The 16,824-nt window shown below is 47.3% G+C and overlaps 1 protein-coding gene across 1 annotated transcript in view; it reads left to right on the top strand.

Annotated features, from left to right (window-relative positions):
• nrp2a (neuropilin 2a) overlaps nt 1–16,602 on the top strand; it is a 72,636-nt gene extending 56,034 nt beyond the window's left edge. The window contains 7 exon segments of the mRNA XM_078291103.1: nt 498–572; nt 787–888; nt 4,661–4,923; nt 5,759–5,855; nt 7,805–7,837; nt 13,094–13,156; nt 13,946–16,602. Coding sequence (XP_078147229.1) covers nt 498–572; nt 787–888; nt 4,661–4,923; nt 5,759–5,855; nt 7,805–7,837; nt 13,094–13,156; nt 13,946–14,250 — 938 coding nt within the window. The 3' untranslated portion in view covers nt 14,251–16,602.
• Nucleotides 16,603–16,824: the final 222 nt, after the last annotated feature.

The following is a 16,824-nucleotide window of genomic DNA, read 5'->3' as shown; positions in this document are numbered from 1 at the left end:
ATGGCATCGCAGTAGAGATTTATGTTAGATAGTTGTGCGAAAAAATGCAAGACCATGGGTTTCTGTGGGTCAGATCCAGCAACTTTCAAAATAGTTGTAACTAGCTTGCTGTGCTAGCTAAATCACTGGCACAGATAGGCAGAAATTCTGTTCATTCGCTGTTATTGGATACAGAGATATTCGAGAGTGTGCTATGAAAAGTGTATATATCCCAAATAAGGCCTTGATTTGGACATGAGTCATCGTGAGGCTCAGTGGGATCAGGCTCATACCATGTAGTCGTGATGTTGCAGATTCCAGTCCGGCTCAATCTGGCTTTTCCTCTTCTTCCTTTTTCTCTTCCTCTCTCTATTTTATCCATAGTGTCTTATCTAATAAAGCAGCAAAAAACACAAAAATAATACCCATCTTCAAGCAGTGGGTGACTGTTCCGCACGCTCTCTGACCTTTGACCTCGCTCTCATGTGACGGACGTTGTTTTTGTTTGTTTTTCGTAGAAACCAGCACTCCACCAGACACGGCCACGCCCACTCTGCCTGCTGGCATGGAAACCAGCACCGCTTCAAGCACAGGTGAGACCAGACCGCATGAGTGAATGAATGTATAAGTAAAAGTAGATCAATAGTATTATTTAGTAGCGGTAATTCTAAGGATGGGAGCCTGTGAAAGAGATGTGAATGTTTCTGTATCTGTAACTGATTTCTCATTCCCTTCTGTCCTTTTGCTCTCCTTCCGTCTTTTCCTTCCCACCTCCCCCTTCTTCCTCCTCCTGCTCCTTCACAGTAGCCAGCCCTCCTCCGTCAGATGGCGTATGTGACTTTGACCATGGCCTGTGTGGGTGGAGTCACGACCCCAATGCCCCTCTCCTCTGGTCCCTGCACAACCACGGTGAGTCTGCTCATCAGTCATGGGGAGATTTAGCCCCGCTCACGGCCTCGGTCTGGTCAGCGGCACGACTCAGAACCGCGTCAGACCGTGTCGGTTTACTCTCTCCAGCAGGCGTATGACAGACGGCGACGTGCAGGAGGCGGCCAAGTTCAACAGCAACACAAACGAGCACAACATGTTTACAATATGATATCGTAGCATGGTGAAAATTCATATTAAAAGAGGAAACTGATATTTAGGTCCTGATTTCACAAAACGATGCAGGTAGCTTTCATTTCAGTGCTGTATTACATGGGTTTTTAATGGTGGTGCAGGCTGTTGTATCAACTTCTATTCAATGTCAAAATGTCTGCCGGGTATCCACAGCTTTTATGTGTGCACTTGCAAGGGGAATTTCATTTGGGTCCAGAAAATTGCCCTCGTACAAATGCATTAAGTTTATTTTCAACTTTAGTGAGTCTAGACAAGGAATTGTTTTCTATAATTAAATGGGATCATTCTCCTCGCGCATCTTCGTGGAGTCCTTTTTCAATTTGATTAAAATAATTCCTTAAATTGAAACCAGGCTAATTTGGCAACAACACTGTCTGCCAGACGCGGTCCTCTTTCCGAATGAATGAGAAAAGCAAATGAATTGGAGGAATCGAAAGAGAGAAAGAGACGCCACCTCTCTGGCGAGTGCACACAGCCTCTGACACGGCGGCTCTCGGTGTGTCGGAACGTGACGCGCGGCGGCGGAGCGACGCGGCGCGGGAGAGGAAGGGGTTAAGACCCAGTAGCTCCAATTAAGTTCAGAGCAGGAGATTCCAAAGACGAGCAGTTATTCCCAGCCCTCCATTACTGCCCCTCCATTACCGCAGGCACATCCCAGATGATGTTCAGTAGACTTCCATCTACTTAGACGCTCCTTGAAGAAATAATTATTCATTTTCCCTTTGTACATACCCGCGGATCAAAAGTGAAGCTTTTGGCGTATTAATAAAAGATATAGCAGACGTTTCCTGCTGGGTTTAGGGAGGGGATTTTTTTTTTTTTTGTAGCTTTCTTTATAGTTTTTCATAGGCAGGGTAAAGGGATTGTTATCCCAACCTTGTTTTAAAATTCATTGGTTTTGATATATTCTGAACAGGGCTCCATGAAAGATTTAGTGCAGCGCGACTCCAGCTGGAGAGAATTAAAGAGGAGGTGCGGCGTTGGCCCCTCTTCTGTTGAATCTGTGATGTCACCTGGGTCACGTTCAGTAGGGCAGCGGATCTCATAGAGAGAGAGAGAGAGAGAGAGAGAGGAGAAATTTTTTTTTGAAGCGTGACCTATTTACCTCATAACCGTCTTTGACAGGGGGCTTCAAAGCGGCTTCATTTGTCACGGGTGGATTGGAAAGGCTTGCTTAGATTCGTCAGGTTGCGGCTTTCATGTACAGAGTATCTCTTTCTCTCCCGCGACGTACCTTTTCCAGCCGCTCGCACGCGCGACGCCGCCCTTTGATATTCCCGCAGGGGTCAAAGGTCAAACATCCTGGCCAATACAGGATCGCTTTCCCCGCTATCAGATCGCTATTTAATCCTCTGCGGAATCCCTTCCTCTTATGTGAGCCAGAAACCGAAAACGCCGCCGCCTCTCGACCTCCGGGGCGTCACAAAGCCGCCGTGACACAGAGCTGCCATTAGCCGCGCGTCGAACGCTCCGGCATAATATAACCCCCGCTAGTGAAAACTCGCTAACTAGGCTTCATAGATTGAGTCCTTGTTTGCTTCTCGCTGCGGGAGACCGCTGTGAAATGGATTAATAATGCCGGGCTGCGCTGCGTATCGGAGGCAGCCTCGATTATGAGCTGTCTGGCGAACAAGAGGCACAACAATGGGGGGTTCGCCGCGAGACGCCGCGCCGGTGGAAGGCTTTGGCGAACACATTAAGATGAGTGATAAAACGCCTCGCGGAGTCACAAATACGTTTTTGCACACATCCTCTAGGCGCGTAAACACACAGCCCGTATATACACACTGTGATGTGAAGAGTACACAGAGGCACACACACACACACACACACACACACACTCTCCAAGGGCCAAGGGACGTTCTGTCACACACACTGTCTGAAGTGTGACACACAGGCGAGTCTGGGCGTATGGCGGGCAGAGGGGAGCTGTCAAGTCAGAGGAAGATTTGTCCCTCCAGAAACTGCTTGTCTGATCAGCTGGATAGACCGCAACGGCTACACACACACACACACACACACACACACAGCGAGTGTATTGGTCCAGCAGCTCAGTAAGTTGTGCATGGCATTAACCCAGTCAGAGTTAGGGGTTCCATTCCCACTGGGTGCTGTAAGGTGTTTTGGATGAAAGTGTCCACCTAATGGCAGATGTCATGTCAGACAGAGAGAGCTTGTAGCCATATTTGGTGTTATTTGGAAACAAGTAGTACAGTATGTCTTCACACACACACACACACATATTCTGGCAATTATTCTCTCTGATTTGTCTCAGACTATTTATTCTCACCTAAAAAGCCGGTAGACACATAGCTGCTCTGACACACACACACACACACACAGTCACACACACACACACACACACACACACACACAAAAACACACTCGCTCATGATAAAGCAGGTGATTTAATCTGCAGATTGTTGATGCTGGACATTTTCCCACAGGGCCCACTTAAGAAATTCTTCACCAGACGCCTCGCTGACACACACACACACACACATAGGCACACACATGCACAGTCTCTCTCTCTCTCTCTCTCACACACACACACACACACACACGCACAGGCCCCTACCATTCAGCTCCCATCAAGATATTGCCTGACTTTCTCACAATGGAATCCAAGTCGGCATCCAATTTGCAAACTAAACATCCTCTGGTATAAACAAATGGAGCGGCGTGCGTCGCGTTGGACAATGCCGTTGTTTAAGTCATTTACCTGGAAGAGAATGAAGAGAAATAGCCCCCGAGGGCTTTTGGCTGCGGCTCTGTGAGCGCTCCATGTGAGAATGCCGCTCTCGCTGGCCCTATTCTTCTGCTAGGTGTGTTTATGTGTGTCACATCCCGGACTATTGTGTGGCGGTGACCCCGTTCCTGTTAGCAGCTGTTGATTAGTTACCTTTTTGTTTTGGGAATACCGCGCGGGGATCGGCGTGCGTGCGCGCTCATCTTCCTGTGTACGCGCAAACAATTGATGATTCACGATGATTATTGTGTGTCTATATTCATGAATTCTCACAGTGTGTGTAGCCTCCATTTGGGCACAAACTCCTTCCGCCATGTGATCCGTTCACAGTGGATATCAAAAGTCTACACAGCCTTTCAAATCTCCTTTTTTTTATTGCCTTCAGGGCTGAAATGAAAACCCATTAAATCAGACTTTTTTCACCCTCATTTGGATGTAGTAACCAGCAATATCAAGGTCAAAACAAAAGGCTGCTCATTTCTGACAATGTGTTAAAAATAGACAACTAAAACACCTTGGCTGCGTATGTGTGTACAGCGCACTCTTCACAATTAATACTCAGTAGAATAACCTTTTGCTTTGATAACTCTGCTTGGAGTCTCTTCCAGTTTAGCACATCTGGATTCAGGAGTTTTCTCCCATTTTCTTTGCAGGAGAGTTCAAGCTCAGTCAAACTGAAAGCGCGTGTTGGCTTTTGATATCCGCTGCATGTTTACATTTTCGGCATTTAGCTGACATGCGTATCCAGAGCGACCGACAGCAGAATAAACCCTCCTCCCCCCTCTCTCTCTCTCTCTCTCCCCCCTCCAGAACTCAACAGCTACCTGTACGTGGAGGCCAGTCCCAAGACGGAGCAGCAGCACGCCCGGCTCGTGAGCCCCGTGGTGGGGGCCGACACGGGGCCCCTCTGCCTCCTTTTCTCTTACCAGCTGTGGGGGGGTGCCCAGGGCAACCTGAGGGTCCTGCTGCGGGACGCCCACCACGAGGAGACGCTGTGGGCCCTGAGGGGAGACCAGGGTCCCGTCTGGAAGGAGGGACGCACCATCCTGCCCCGCTCCCCTAAAGACTTCCAGGTAGGAATTAACTCAAGTTACATCACACTTCATAGTTAATCTTAGAATAAACTTAATAGCCCTTTTTAAAACTGTTTCACAAAGTGCTTCAGAGACAATAAAACAATAATGATTCCAAGACAATAAGTGATAAAATATACTAGAAATGCAATGCTACATAAAAAGAAAACAGGTAAACACAACAAGAATAAAATAGTTAAAAGCAAGTTATAAATGCCTGTAGGCAAGGAAAGGGAAGGACTAAATATTCAGATTATTGGTCACAGATGAAGATTGAGAAAGTGCAAATGCTAAATAGGCGAGTAACTGGAAAAGCCAGAAAAGTTATACCATAAAAGCAGCTGCTAGAGGAAAGTGTGTCTGCTTGATAGATCCTTTCTTGTGTCTTTATAAGGCTTAGTTAGAGAGCTTTGTTTATCACAGGGCAAATGAAAACCATAGCTTTCACCTCTCTTTCACCTTAGGCCAGGTTTGACTTCAAAAGCAGCTAAAGTGCGGCATATTGCCTCTGTTGGCTGCGTGATTGTATGGGGGGATTACACTGCATTTGTCAGAGGCATCACAAGCAGTTAATGTTCTCATGAAAAAGTAAGTTGAATAAGCTCGGCGAGAAAGAGGAGATGATTGCGAGTGCGGAGTGCAACTCTGAAATCACAGGCAGGGTATTAAGTTTTTATCCTCTTTCTCCTCCTCCCTGTCCTCGTTCCCGTTTTGCCTCCACCCCCCCTCCTGCCTCGCTCCTCGCCTTCCTCTCTCTCACTCTCTTCCTCTTCCTCCTCCTCTTCTTTTTCATCTCTCTCCTCCTCCTCTTCCTCCTCGGCTCCGGCTCTGCTAGGTGGTGATGGAGGGTTTCTTTGAGCACGGCACCAAGGGACACATCTGGATCGACAACATCCACATGAGCTCTGGCACCCCACTGGAGGAGTGTACACGTAAGTCTCACCCACACAAACACACGCGCGCGCGCACACACACACACACATCCACACACTCGGAGAGCTTCAGTACTTCGCATACACACATTTGCAAGGACAGGCGGGTGACAGACAGGCGACAAACAAGGTTTGTTTTGCTCAAATTCGCCCAAAATCTGCTCGATTGCACATGCAAGAGTGTGTCGGCAAATAAACACACTTTAACACACACACCCCACACACGCACACACACACACACACCGTTTGACCCACCAACTCCTTCCTCTCATCCTCTGTCAACACCACCATCGCCCCACCATCTCTCCCTCCATCACTCTGCCATTCTCTCTATTTCTCTGCCACCTCCTCCAGTTTTAGCCTTAAGGTCCTTCAGCAGTCACACCCATGAAGTGATAAACATCACCCTCTCCTCTCTGCACCCCTCCTCCTCCTCCCTCCATCCCTCCCTCCACCCCTCCACTCCCTCCGCCATTCCAGTCTCGGAGACAGCCTCTCTCCTCCAAGAGCCCCCGACGAAAGGAAAGAGATGAAAGGAGGAAGAGAGGGAGGGAAAGAAAGAGAACGGCGTTTATTCCTCCACAAGAAAAAAAGAAGAATGGAAAAACTAGGCCATAAATGCCCCGTGGGCCCCGGCGATGCTAATCTATGTTTCATTAGATTTCTCTTCTTCTCGTTCTCCCTCCTCCTCCTCCTCTCTGGATCTCTCCCTCGCTCTCTCGCCCCTCTCTCGTATTTGTAAACAGAGCTTTTCCCGAGCCGTCAAAGGGAATTACTAGACAGGCTGTTTCCCAAGCAAGTCGCTGGGTGCCTGGTGCGAGCCGAGCGCCAGCCCGGCCTCCTTAATCTAGCCGGAGCAGGGGCTTTGGAGAGGGTCTTAAACAGATCAGAGAGCGAGCCGGGGCTGCGCAGCCAAAAACCTGCCGTCATCTTTCCTGACTGACGTCCAATGTGCTTTGGAGCCGGTCCGCAGTGGGGAGCATGCAAAGTGCAATTGGAGTGTGTGTGTGTGTGTGTGTGTGTTGAGGGGGGAAGGTGTCTCTGTGTGTGTTTATGCGTACATAGCTTGTGGCAAAAGCCTCTGTGTTTTGTGCGTCTTTGCTTTTGTGTGTTTGCGCTCCGTCAGTCGGTGTGTATGTGATTTGTGTGTGTGTGTGTGTGTGTGTGAGTCTGTGCGGAACAGCAGCCTGGAAAGCAAAGATGACATTCCCCACCCCCCCACCCCCCACCACCACCCCACTCTTGCCGCCATGCTGCTGTGTTTCCTCCATCTTTCTCTCCCAACCCCCCCCCCCCCCCCCTCCATCGCCACTCCCAGAGCATGCTGGGACGCTGCTTATCACCCGACGCAGTTGAGTTTGTTCACAGTACGTTGGCGTTCCCGCCAAAAGGCGCCGGTTCCCAAGTTGGTTTCCCTCTTTCTCTCTCTCTCTCTCTCCCTCTGTCTCCCTCTCTCTCTCTCACACACACACACACACACACACCAGTTCTTTGTGTTTGCATTCCAGGCAATCAAACTGAAGGTTCTGCTCTGTGCATTCGCAGCAAGCCAACAACCCCTACCCCTCTCCAGTTTAACTGGACTCCACAGATAAACAACTTGAAATGCCTGAACTTTGCGAACGCACACACACACACACACGTGTACACTCACAGCACCCTATCTCAAATTCCCAACTCACACAATGTGCTCTCTTTGAAATTGCATTATAGCAAAGGAACAGAGTAAATGCCATAATTCATGCGAGTTATCTGAGGAATTAACTCGCATTTCCTCAGGAGGAGTTTGATAGTCTTGTGACATTTGTGTGACATTTGGCTGACTTTTCCCTCGTATTTTAGAGTTATCTAAACAGTTTTCTCTCTCTCTCTGTCTCTCTGTCGCTGTCTCTATCTCTGCCTGCCTGTCTCTCTATCTCTCTCTCCCCCTCTCTCTTTTCTCCTCCCAGAACCCTTTGCAGCTTTCCCTCCCGATATGACAGGTGAGTTTGATTTTTTGCTATGATGTCACTTCCTCTCTGGTCTTGCTTCCTGCCCGTTGGTCTGCGCTCGCCTGGGAGTTTTTGCTTGGTGGCACTAAGTTGTCTCAACCGCTAAACATCAGCCCAAACCAATCCATCACCGGCAAGGCTGAGGCCGAGTGTGTTGCCTGATTAATAAAACCGGCATTACTTTTTTAACTAGTGATTCTCAGCGTCATCAGCAGCATCTAGACATCACTAAACAAATTCCGAGCCCCGTGTCAAAATCTAGATCGCAGAATTTACGAATTCTAACTGAATTTTCTCCAACTTTTACCTGGTTGGGAAATACATTATTTCTGCAATTGGCTGTCATCTGTTAGTTTTACCTTGTCAGTCTCAGCGGAGACAAAGTATTAGTCTCAAAAGAGCAAACTGCGTGCAAGGCAAGCTAAATCAAGCGCACCTCGTGGAGTCAGATATTTGAAAAGAGCCACATATTCTCCGTTCTAGTCTCCCTGACGCAGCCTGAAGGGTTTTAAATAACTGTCTGCCTCATGAAAAATATTTAGAGCATCCTGGGGGACTATATGAGATTGATGTTAGTGTTTTGGCATCTCATAATGTCTTCCAATAAGATAAGAGCTTGGCGGTTTCTGTGTGAATGTGATGTGTGTGCAGTTCCTCAGCTTTCCTACTCCTCCGCCTTCACACACACGCGCACACAGAGAGTCTGTATCCCTTGACAAACATGCACAAACACTTACACTATCACCACACACACACACACACACACACACACACACGTCCCCAGTGAAAAGCAATCAGATAGAGTGACTGAGCAGCGGCGAGCACGGGTGTCTCTCTCTCCTCTCCCCAACTCAGCTCTGTCTAATGAGTGTGTGCAGTGTGAAGTAGCAGGACCACGCACCATTTCCCTCCGTAATTATGTGACACGGTCCAAGAACCAGGATTTTATTCAGCTTTGCTTCACTTTCCCTAGCTCTTCATGACGCTTTTTCACTCTCCAGACCAAGTTTGGATGGTAAATTTGGGCTTTTTTCTTTTTGAGTCTTTCAATTTCTTTAGGGGTTCGTTTTTTTGCGCGGCAGACTTGGATAAGTAAGGGGCTTCTTGGAAGGTGGTTAGCCGGTTCTTACCAAGAATTTGAGATGGGGGTTCAAGCCAGGGGCAGCAGTGTAGAGGATCTGTGGAGATGGTTTCCAAGGAGACAGCGCTTGGCTTGGGGAGGAGAGGACTGGCCAGGAGACTGATGCATGAGAAAAAAGAAAAGGAAAAACCAAGAACAGAGGACAGGATAAATTATGTACTCAAAACAAATCTGCCAACGCGAGCCAGCTAAATAACAAATCCCGCTCCAGTATCTGCTCCGAGAAAGCTCTGGAACGCCAGATTCCCATGTGGGGTCCTACCGAGTCTTGCATGGTTCTAAGACTTTATCAGTGGGCTGTTTGTGACTTCCTGTGCCAATGCGAAACAGGAAGTAGAAACTCCTTGATTCAATGTGTGTGGGTGCTTTTATGACTAATTATTTTGGCTTCCGTTTCACACCAAGTCATTACATTAGAGCTTTGAAAATTTTTAATTGCTTTGCATTTGATTGGATCACGCATTGGACTGATTTCAAACCAAATCTCTAGATGCTCTTGGTGTGAAAACTTGTCCTTCAACTGCAACCCAGGCTACATGAGAGAAAATGGATGCATTTTGATTTTTTTGGCCTTGGAGAATTTCTTTTTTTGCAACCGGCATGCTTGTGCATGCTCATATGAGGTGCACGCCTGCTGTTCCTATGATGAAGAGCCATAGGGATAGAAAAGAGAGAGTTAAATGTAGAACATAAACAACAAAGGCCTTGTCTCTGTGAAGTGCCGCTCCTCTCTTTTTCCCGCTGGCCAACTATTCTGTATCTCTCCACCAGGGGGAGGCATTCCCGGCAGGAGTGAGCCCACAGTAGATACCCTGGCTGTGCCTCCCTTGCCCGTCCACTGGTATTACATAATGGCGGCCGGGGGCGCCCTCCTTCTCCTGGCGGTGGCCATCTTGGTCAGGGCCCTCTGTTGCTGCCGACAACACCTGGCCGCCAAGAAGAGCCAGCTGTCAGTGGCCTATCACAGCTCCTCCCAGTGCTTCCAGTATTCCCACTGGTCCTCCAGTATGGCCGCCCCAGGGGTGGAGCCAGTCCTGACTGTGAGGCTGGACAGCCGGGACCGACACCGTACCCTCTGCTGAAAAGAAGCAAGGCTAGACGGGTCACGATTGGCAGAGCCCAATCCCACTTTTGATGTCAGTGGCGGGAAGTGTCGCGATGCTGCAAGATTGACAGAACATCCACTCAACAAACCCCTCCCTCTTTAGGATTACGGTAGCAAGGGTGATGAGGACGCAGACATTGTCCTGGATTGCAAAGCCAAAATTTGCAAAGAAACACTGTGCTGTCTCTCGTTCTCTCTCTCTCTCTCTCTCTCTCTCTCTCTCTCTAATGGATGTAGCTTCGGTTGCTGTTTTCTTCTTTGTTCCATTAAGGAGTGTTGCTGTTGACATTTTCACACTATGCTGCTCCTGATGAGAGGACTGAAGTCTGAGTGAGTTATTTATCTGAACAGCTTGTTTCGGACCATTGAGTGCCGTCTGGCTCCACATAACCCCTACGGTCCTCCTGGAATGACCCCAGCATGGACACGCTCTGTGTGGGCTGGAGAGGAGGCCGGAGGGGGGGGGGGCGGGGGGGGTTGAGCTGGTTCCGCTGTGAGAGCCAGCCGGAGCTGCCAAACCACAGGCTAAAACAAGACCCCAGAGACCTGAAGAGCTCCGCAGCGCTGAGAGAGAGGAGAAAACTGTTAGACTGAGAGGCATTCAATGCGCTCGCTGTGGAAATGACCTGGCTCACCCCAGAAAATAATGCTCTTGGAAACTCTGTAATTTCAACATGAGGTTGCTTTGATACGAACGAGTCCTGTTCGGTCCCGATCAGAAACGAGGGCGTTTTTAAGAACGAGAGAGAGAGAAAAAAATCGTCCCATTGTCCTATTCAACAGAGCATGTGCACATTTAAAAACAAAAGAATGCAAATCCATCATACTTAAAGTCCCACACCACAAATGGAGATAACCAGCTCATTTGATTGAGCGTCTTGTCTTCTCCTGATAAAGGCATCAGTCAGTGATGGATGCAGCCGTCTTCAGTGTTTAGTGTTTCATCTTGATGCTCCGGCGTAATAAAGCACGTTGTTCCACTCCCATTTATGCTCCATACCACCTACTCCCTTTGTTCCCCATGTCTTCGCGCTGCCCAAATGAAAGCCATGCCGAGCCGAGCCGTGTTGTGTTCCTCAGCGTGAATATGTGCTTGTTGTTTTTAGGGTTGTAAATAGACACAGCTGCCTGCCATCACCACCTCTCCCTTGATTTATACTCCTACAAATCCCACAATGCCGCTGGACCAGCTGGAAGCCATAAGCGCGGCGTTTTGTTGTGTACGCGCCCTTGAGCGCGTTCCAAGACGTTATGAAAAGCAGAACAGGGCTCCAGCTATAGGGACGATGCTTCCTTTCGCGCCATGAGATGCCGCGAAGGGTTGCATTCCCGATTGAGCCATCTATCAAACATAAAACAGGACAGATAGACGCAGAGAATGCACTAATTACTAATATGTGACACGTCTTGAATGTGAAAAGCCCATTTTGTCGAGAAATTTCTCAGAGCTCTGGATGAGACGGAGCGATCGGCACCAATTTCTCTCTCATCAGTTGGTACAGAGGTGGTGAGATTTGACACAGGCTCAATTTAACACCCTGGATTGAATGAAATTGAGGTCTTCACTCGGTGGCTTAAGAGGGCGTGCTTTCGTGATCTTTCACACCAGCAAAAATCCATCACCTTCTAGCCCACAGCTCAGCAGAATGCACCTCTATTTGTTGCAACAATTCAGGAGTTGTACTTCTGTCTCCGGGGTAAAAAAAAGTGTTTTCTGGCACACTCTCACAATGTGCTTTTAAATCAAGTCGGGGAGGAGGGATTGGACACCCGCCCTGTCCATCCCGACACCGTTACGCTCCAAGCCCCTAATAGTTGTAATTAGTTAATGGACAGATAACATTTATTAAGGCTGCGGTAAGCACTTTTCTCTCCAATCTACCGCACCCCCATCGCCCAATCTGCTGCCAACTTCGGTTGCCCTGGAAACAGTATTAATAACGCCATTGGCCGTCGGAGACCTCCAGATCTAGAGGTGTGCCTTGCCAAGCAGTTACTCCCACTCCTGAACGCTTGCCAAGAGCGGCGAGCGCAAACACACGCACACACACACACACACACACACTCAAAGTGAAAAGAAAACTCATCTAAAGTATAAGTACACTTGAGCTTTTGGGCTCTGCTAAATTGCTGCAGCCATTGCTAGTTTTACCGCACTTGTAATCTTGCAATTCAGACACATATCATTTTTCACTTCACATCATCTGGCAATGCATTTCATCTCATAGAATGAAGAAATGGACTGTAACGCCTCCACTTAAATTTGAACATTTGTTGCCGTTAGAATTTCTTTCTTTCAAATCTGTTTGCTCATCTTATACATCACACTTGAATCATGACAGTGATGGTGAGAATTATGATGATGATGATTGTAATGATGGGTAACATGAATTATTTGCTGATGACGTTTGCATCTTTATTCATATGGAATGAACAGTCTTATACCATCTGTATGCTATGTGTTGACTGTGTGTTTGAAAGGAATGTATCATAATGACCTTTCTCTATTAATAAAGTCATATTTTTCTATTACTACCAGACTTGTGTGTATGGAGGCCGAAACCCTAAATAGTCATGATTAGAGGGAGTACGTTTTAATTAATTTGTCTGACTGGGTTTGGTATGCTAATATGTTATAATAAGTACTTCTGTGGTCTAGCTAACTCACTAGAAATGCCACCAGTAATTCTTTATGCCCGTTAGCACTACGAAGTTATTAAATCGTACCATTTTACAGACTGTGGCAGCAGAAACAGACAAATATTTAACATGGAAAACAGGCAAACGATAACAATATTTATCCACCAACAATCTGAGAAAATAATGTGGTTTGGATGAGATTCTATGACTGGGAGATGAGTGTGTACTCCGGTGGGTTTTTCCAGTCATAGCCCCGCCTCTCCGTTTATATCTGGTGTGCTTAATATGCTAATAATACACACTAATAATATGTATAATTGGCTTGGTGCTTAATGCTGTGTGCTGTGTTCCTCTCTGACAGATAAGAGACCCGTCGAATTTGGAGACAGTCGACTTTTCAATGGCAGAGATTCGCTGGGTGGAGGTAAGACATGAGAAACTAAGCAGGCCTGATTATCCACTAAGAAGAGTTTGAGCCACTTTCTTCAGGTTCAGACAAACAGCCATCATAAAACAGATTGAAGTTCCCATTTATCCCTCCCACCATAAGCTTGCTCTCTATGCCACTGCCTCTATTTCCCTGATCATTCAATCTTTGCACTTTTCTCTCCCTTTACTGCACGTTTCCTTGCATTTCTCTCTTTCCATTGTTCCATTTTGTTAATGTGGTAGTTTTGTATTTTTCTGGATTTTGTTTATTGTGATTACATATTTCTGTGCATTATGCCTTGCTCCAGAACAACACATCCTTGAACTTAATCTTCCGAAACCCCAATTTTTAACCACCATTTTTGATTCAGATCTTTATTGACATCCCAATTTACACTGCAAAATATCTCCATCTTCACAAGTTATTTAGTCTATTATTGAGTTCTAAAATTGTAATTTTCTTAAAATAAGGGGAAAAAAAAATCTGCCAATGGGGTTAGATAAAGTATATAGTAGCGCAGTGATCTGCCTTATTCTGACTTATACTGACACTCATGCTACGAAAAATAAGATTTGAAGGCTGAATATGAGAATATGAGATGAATATAAATGACTTGTTAAGATGGATGTTTTTTGCAGTGTAGCCCAGGATGAATCCGTGCCCAGTGAACAAGCCCAAAATACATTCATTCTCCTTGTTGTACAACAGTCACTACTTAACTGTCCTCATATTAACTTGCCATTTTTCTCATCTATCTTCCACCTCTCCTCCCTCCAGTCCCAGACTTCTACGCCCCCGACTGCAACACGCAGCCGTCGTCGTCCGAGCCGCCGGTGACCCGGGTGTCGGAGAAGGACAACTCGTGGCTGTACACGCTGGACCCCATCCTGGTCACCATCATCGTCATGAGCTCCCTGGGCGTCCTGCTGGGGGCGGTGTGCGCCGGCCTCCTCCTCTACTGCACCTGCTCCTACAGCGGCCTGTCGTCGCGCTCCTCCACCACGCTGGAGAACTACAACTTCGAGCTGTACGACGGCCTCAAGCACAAGGTCAAGCTCAACCAACAGCGCTGCTGCACCGAGGCGTGAGGAGGCACAAAAGGAGACAGAGAGAAAGAGAGAGAGAGTGAGACAGAGAGAGAGAGAGATGCAGCCATTTTGTGAAAAACCTCTCACTATTTTCTTCATTTTCCTCCAGTTCACTTTAGTGTCCGTTTACTTCCTCGCTGGTGATGGACGATGGAAAAAGCCACTTTTTAGCTCAGCTGAGAACTCTTCCCCCGCTTCACTCAGAGTGGCACAGTCCAGAGTCGGCGGTGAAAGAACCAATGAAGGAAAGACTGGGGTTTACCCAGATGGATCGTTCCATTGCGGGGGTTTTATCAGGCCTCAAAAGACAAATATCTACACATATCAACTGCGAATTCCTGCGCCACCAAAAGAGAACTGTTTATAAATACATCATAGATTTGTATGAGGTCTAGTTTTGAAACTGGATAGCTACACATACCGAGTCGGAGAACACATCGTTTTGGAAAGGTGGTAGGTTAGGAACGTGCTTAGAAAGCGTCTTTTTTGATCACATGTGAACACAGTGGCCTAGAACTTAGCTCCTTTGTGTGGACCATTGGATTTTTTTTTGTTCCGTTGTAGACTCTGCTACCTATCAGCCTCAGTTATCCTCTTAGTTCCTGACAGTCTGTGGTATTTTTAGTCACCGACGTCCCTCGAGTTTGTCTTTCTGCTCGGTCTCTCTCTTTCTGTTTAATGTTTTTGTTCTGGCCCGTTGCCAGTCTGTGAAGGCTGATAAGTAGAAAAAAAAAGAGGGAAGGAAAGTGTGTGTGTGTCAGCGGGGGGGGGGGCGGAGCGGAGCGTTGCATCTTAAAATGTTCTGTTAACGATAGAGAGAGTTATTGTTAGATTTAGTTCGAGACTGTTGTTACTGGTTCCTGTCAAAGAGAAGGTCATGTTTACACTGCGGTTAATGGTGAAAGGTCAAGGAGCTTTTGGTCGGTGCAACCTATGGATTGCTGGTAAGGGCAGAGACTGAAAAACACTGCAGACACTGAAACAAAGAGCAAGAGAAAGGAGAGAGAGAGAAAAGACGACTGAGTGACGGAGCACTAAAGCCCCCCCCCCCCCCCCCCCCCCCCCCCGGCCTCTCGTGGGGACGATGTTCTCTCTCTCTCTCTCTCTGCTCAGACATAAACAGGATAATAAAAGAAAAAAATGTTAAAAAATGCACAGGCAGAAACAGCTCTTCTGAGTCGACTGTCTCGCACCGGACACACAACAAAGCCTTAAAGCCTAAAAAAAAACGCTTTCGCGGAAATGTTGAAGGAACGTTGAGGAGACGCGCCGAGAAAGAGAGAGAGAGAGAGAGAGGAGGGACTTTGCCCCTTTCTCTCTCTTTTTGTTTTTTAAATGCGGACCTCAAAAGCCATGACTTAAAAGGGCCTGTCTTGCGCTCCCCCCCCCACCCACCCACCCACCCCCCCACCCCCCAACTTACTGGCTAATTGTGGCTTATTTTCTGAAGTCTACTGTTATTTTTTTTTTTGTTTTTATGTTGTCACTCGCAAGGCGGGACATTCTTCGGGACGGTTTGAACCGATCGGAAAGGGTCTTGTCTTTGCACGCTCCAAATGGACTCGAAAGCCATGGGAAGGAGAGGGAGAGAGGAAAAAGTCTTATTGCCAACCCCCCACTTCCCCGTAGAACATGCACACACACACACACACACACACACACACACACACACACACAAATCCAAATGACAACAATCTCATTTACACACACACAGACGGGATCCAAGTGCTTATTCTCATGCGTACCTACGTTTTTCCCCCACTCATCAACATTCCCATGTACATACACTTTCAGATGTATATACAGAACATGAATACACACCCACGCTCGCTCCAGCACACACACACACTCTTAACACACACATAAGAGTGGCACTCCAGCATTCACATCTAACAGTGAAGGGAGCAATGGGTGCTGCACAGAAGAAGGTCCCACGGCTACGAAATAAATGCTGTAACCACCTCGATCCCACGCTACACACACATACACACACAGCATCCCACCCCACCCACCGCCACCCTACACACACACACACTCGCCCTCCCTCTCCTCTGAGGCCCGCATCACTGGACCCCCACTGACTCTCTTCCAAGTGCCTTGGAGCCTCGGGGATCCAGCTTGCCTTTGGAGCCGGGTATCGGACACAGTAATGTGACATTGACAGTGACAGTGATAGCGCCCCCTTCTGCCTGGGAGGACCAAACGCATCAAAAGGACAGGATTCCCCCTTCGCACTGCTCGGACTGCTGTTGTTGTTGTTTTAAAAAGGGGGCTTTGTACAGAAATGCTCTTTTTATGATTGTTATTATAATTATTGTTATGATTATTTAATAAAGGATTTATACCATACGACGGAAAGATTTTGTTATTGTAATGTCTTCGGAAAAAAAGTGTGTGAAAGCATATTATAGCGGGAGTTTGGCTGAGTGAAAATGTTTCGATGATTAAACACATTCCTGCTACACTTGTACACACAAATAAATACTTCCAGCACAATTACTCATGAACTCCATCTGAAACTTAATGCCAAACTTTCACTTTTACATACAAAAAGGAAGACGCTCAGGGAATCAC

This window comes from Centroberyx gerrardi, chromosome 21 (genome assembly GCF_048128805.1).
Source record: "Centroberyx gerrardi isolate f3 chromosome 21, fCenGer3.hap1.cur.20231027, whole genome shotgun sequence".
NCBI classification, from domain to species: Eukaryota; Metazoa; Chordata; class Actinopteri; order Beryciformes; family Berycidae; genus Centroberyx; species Centroberyx gerrardi.
The sequence above is the reverse complement of the archived record's forward strand: the minus strand, read 5'-3'. Positions and strand labels throughout refer to the sequence as shown.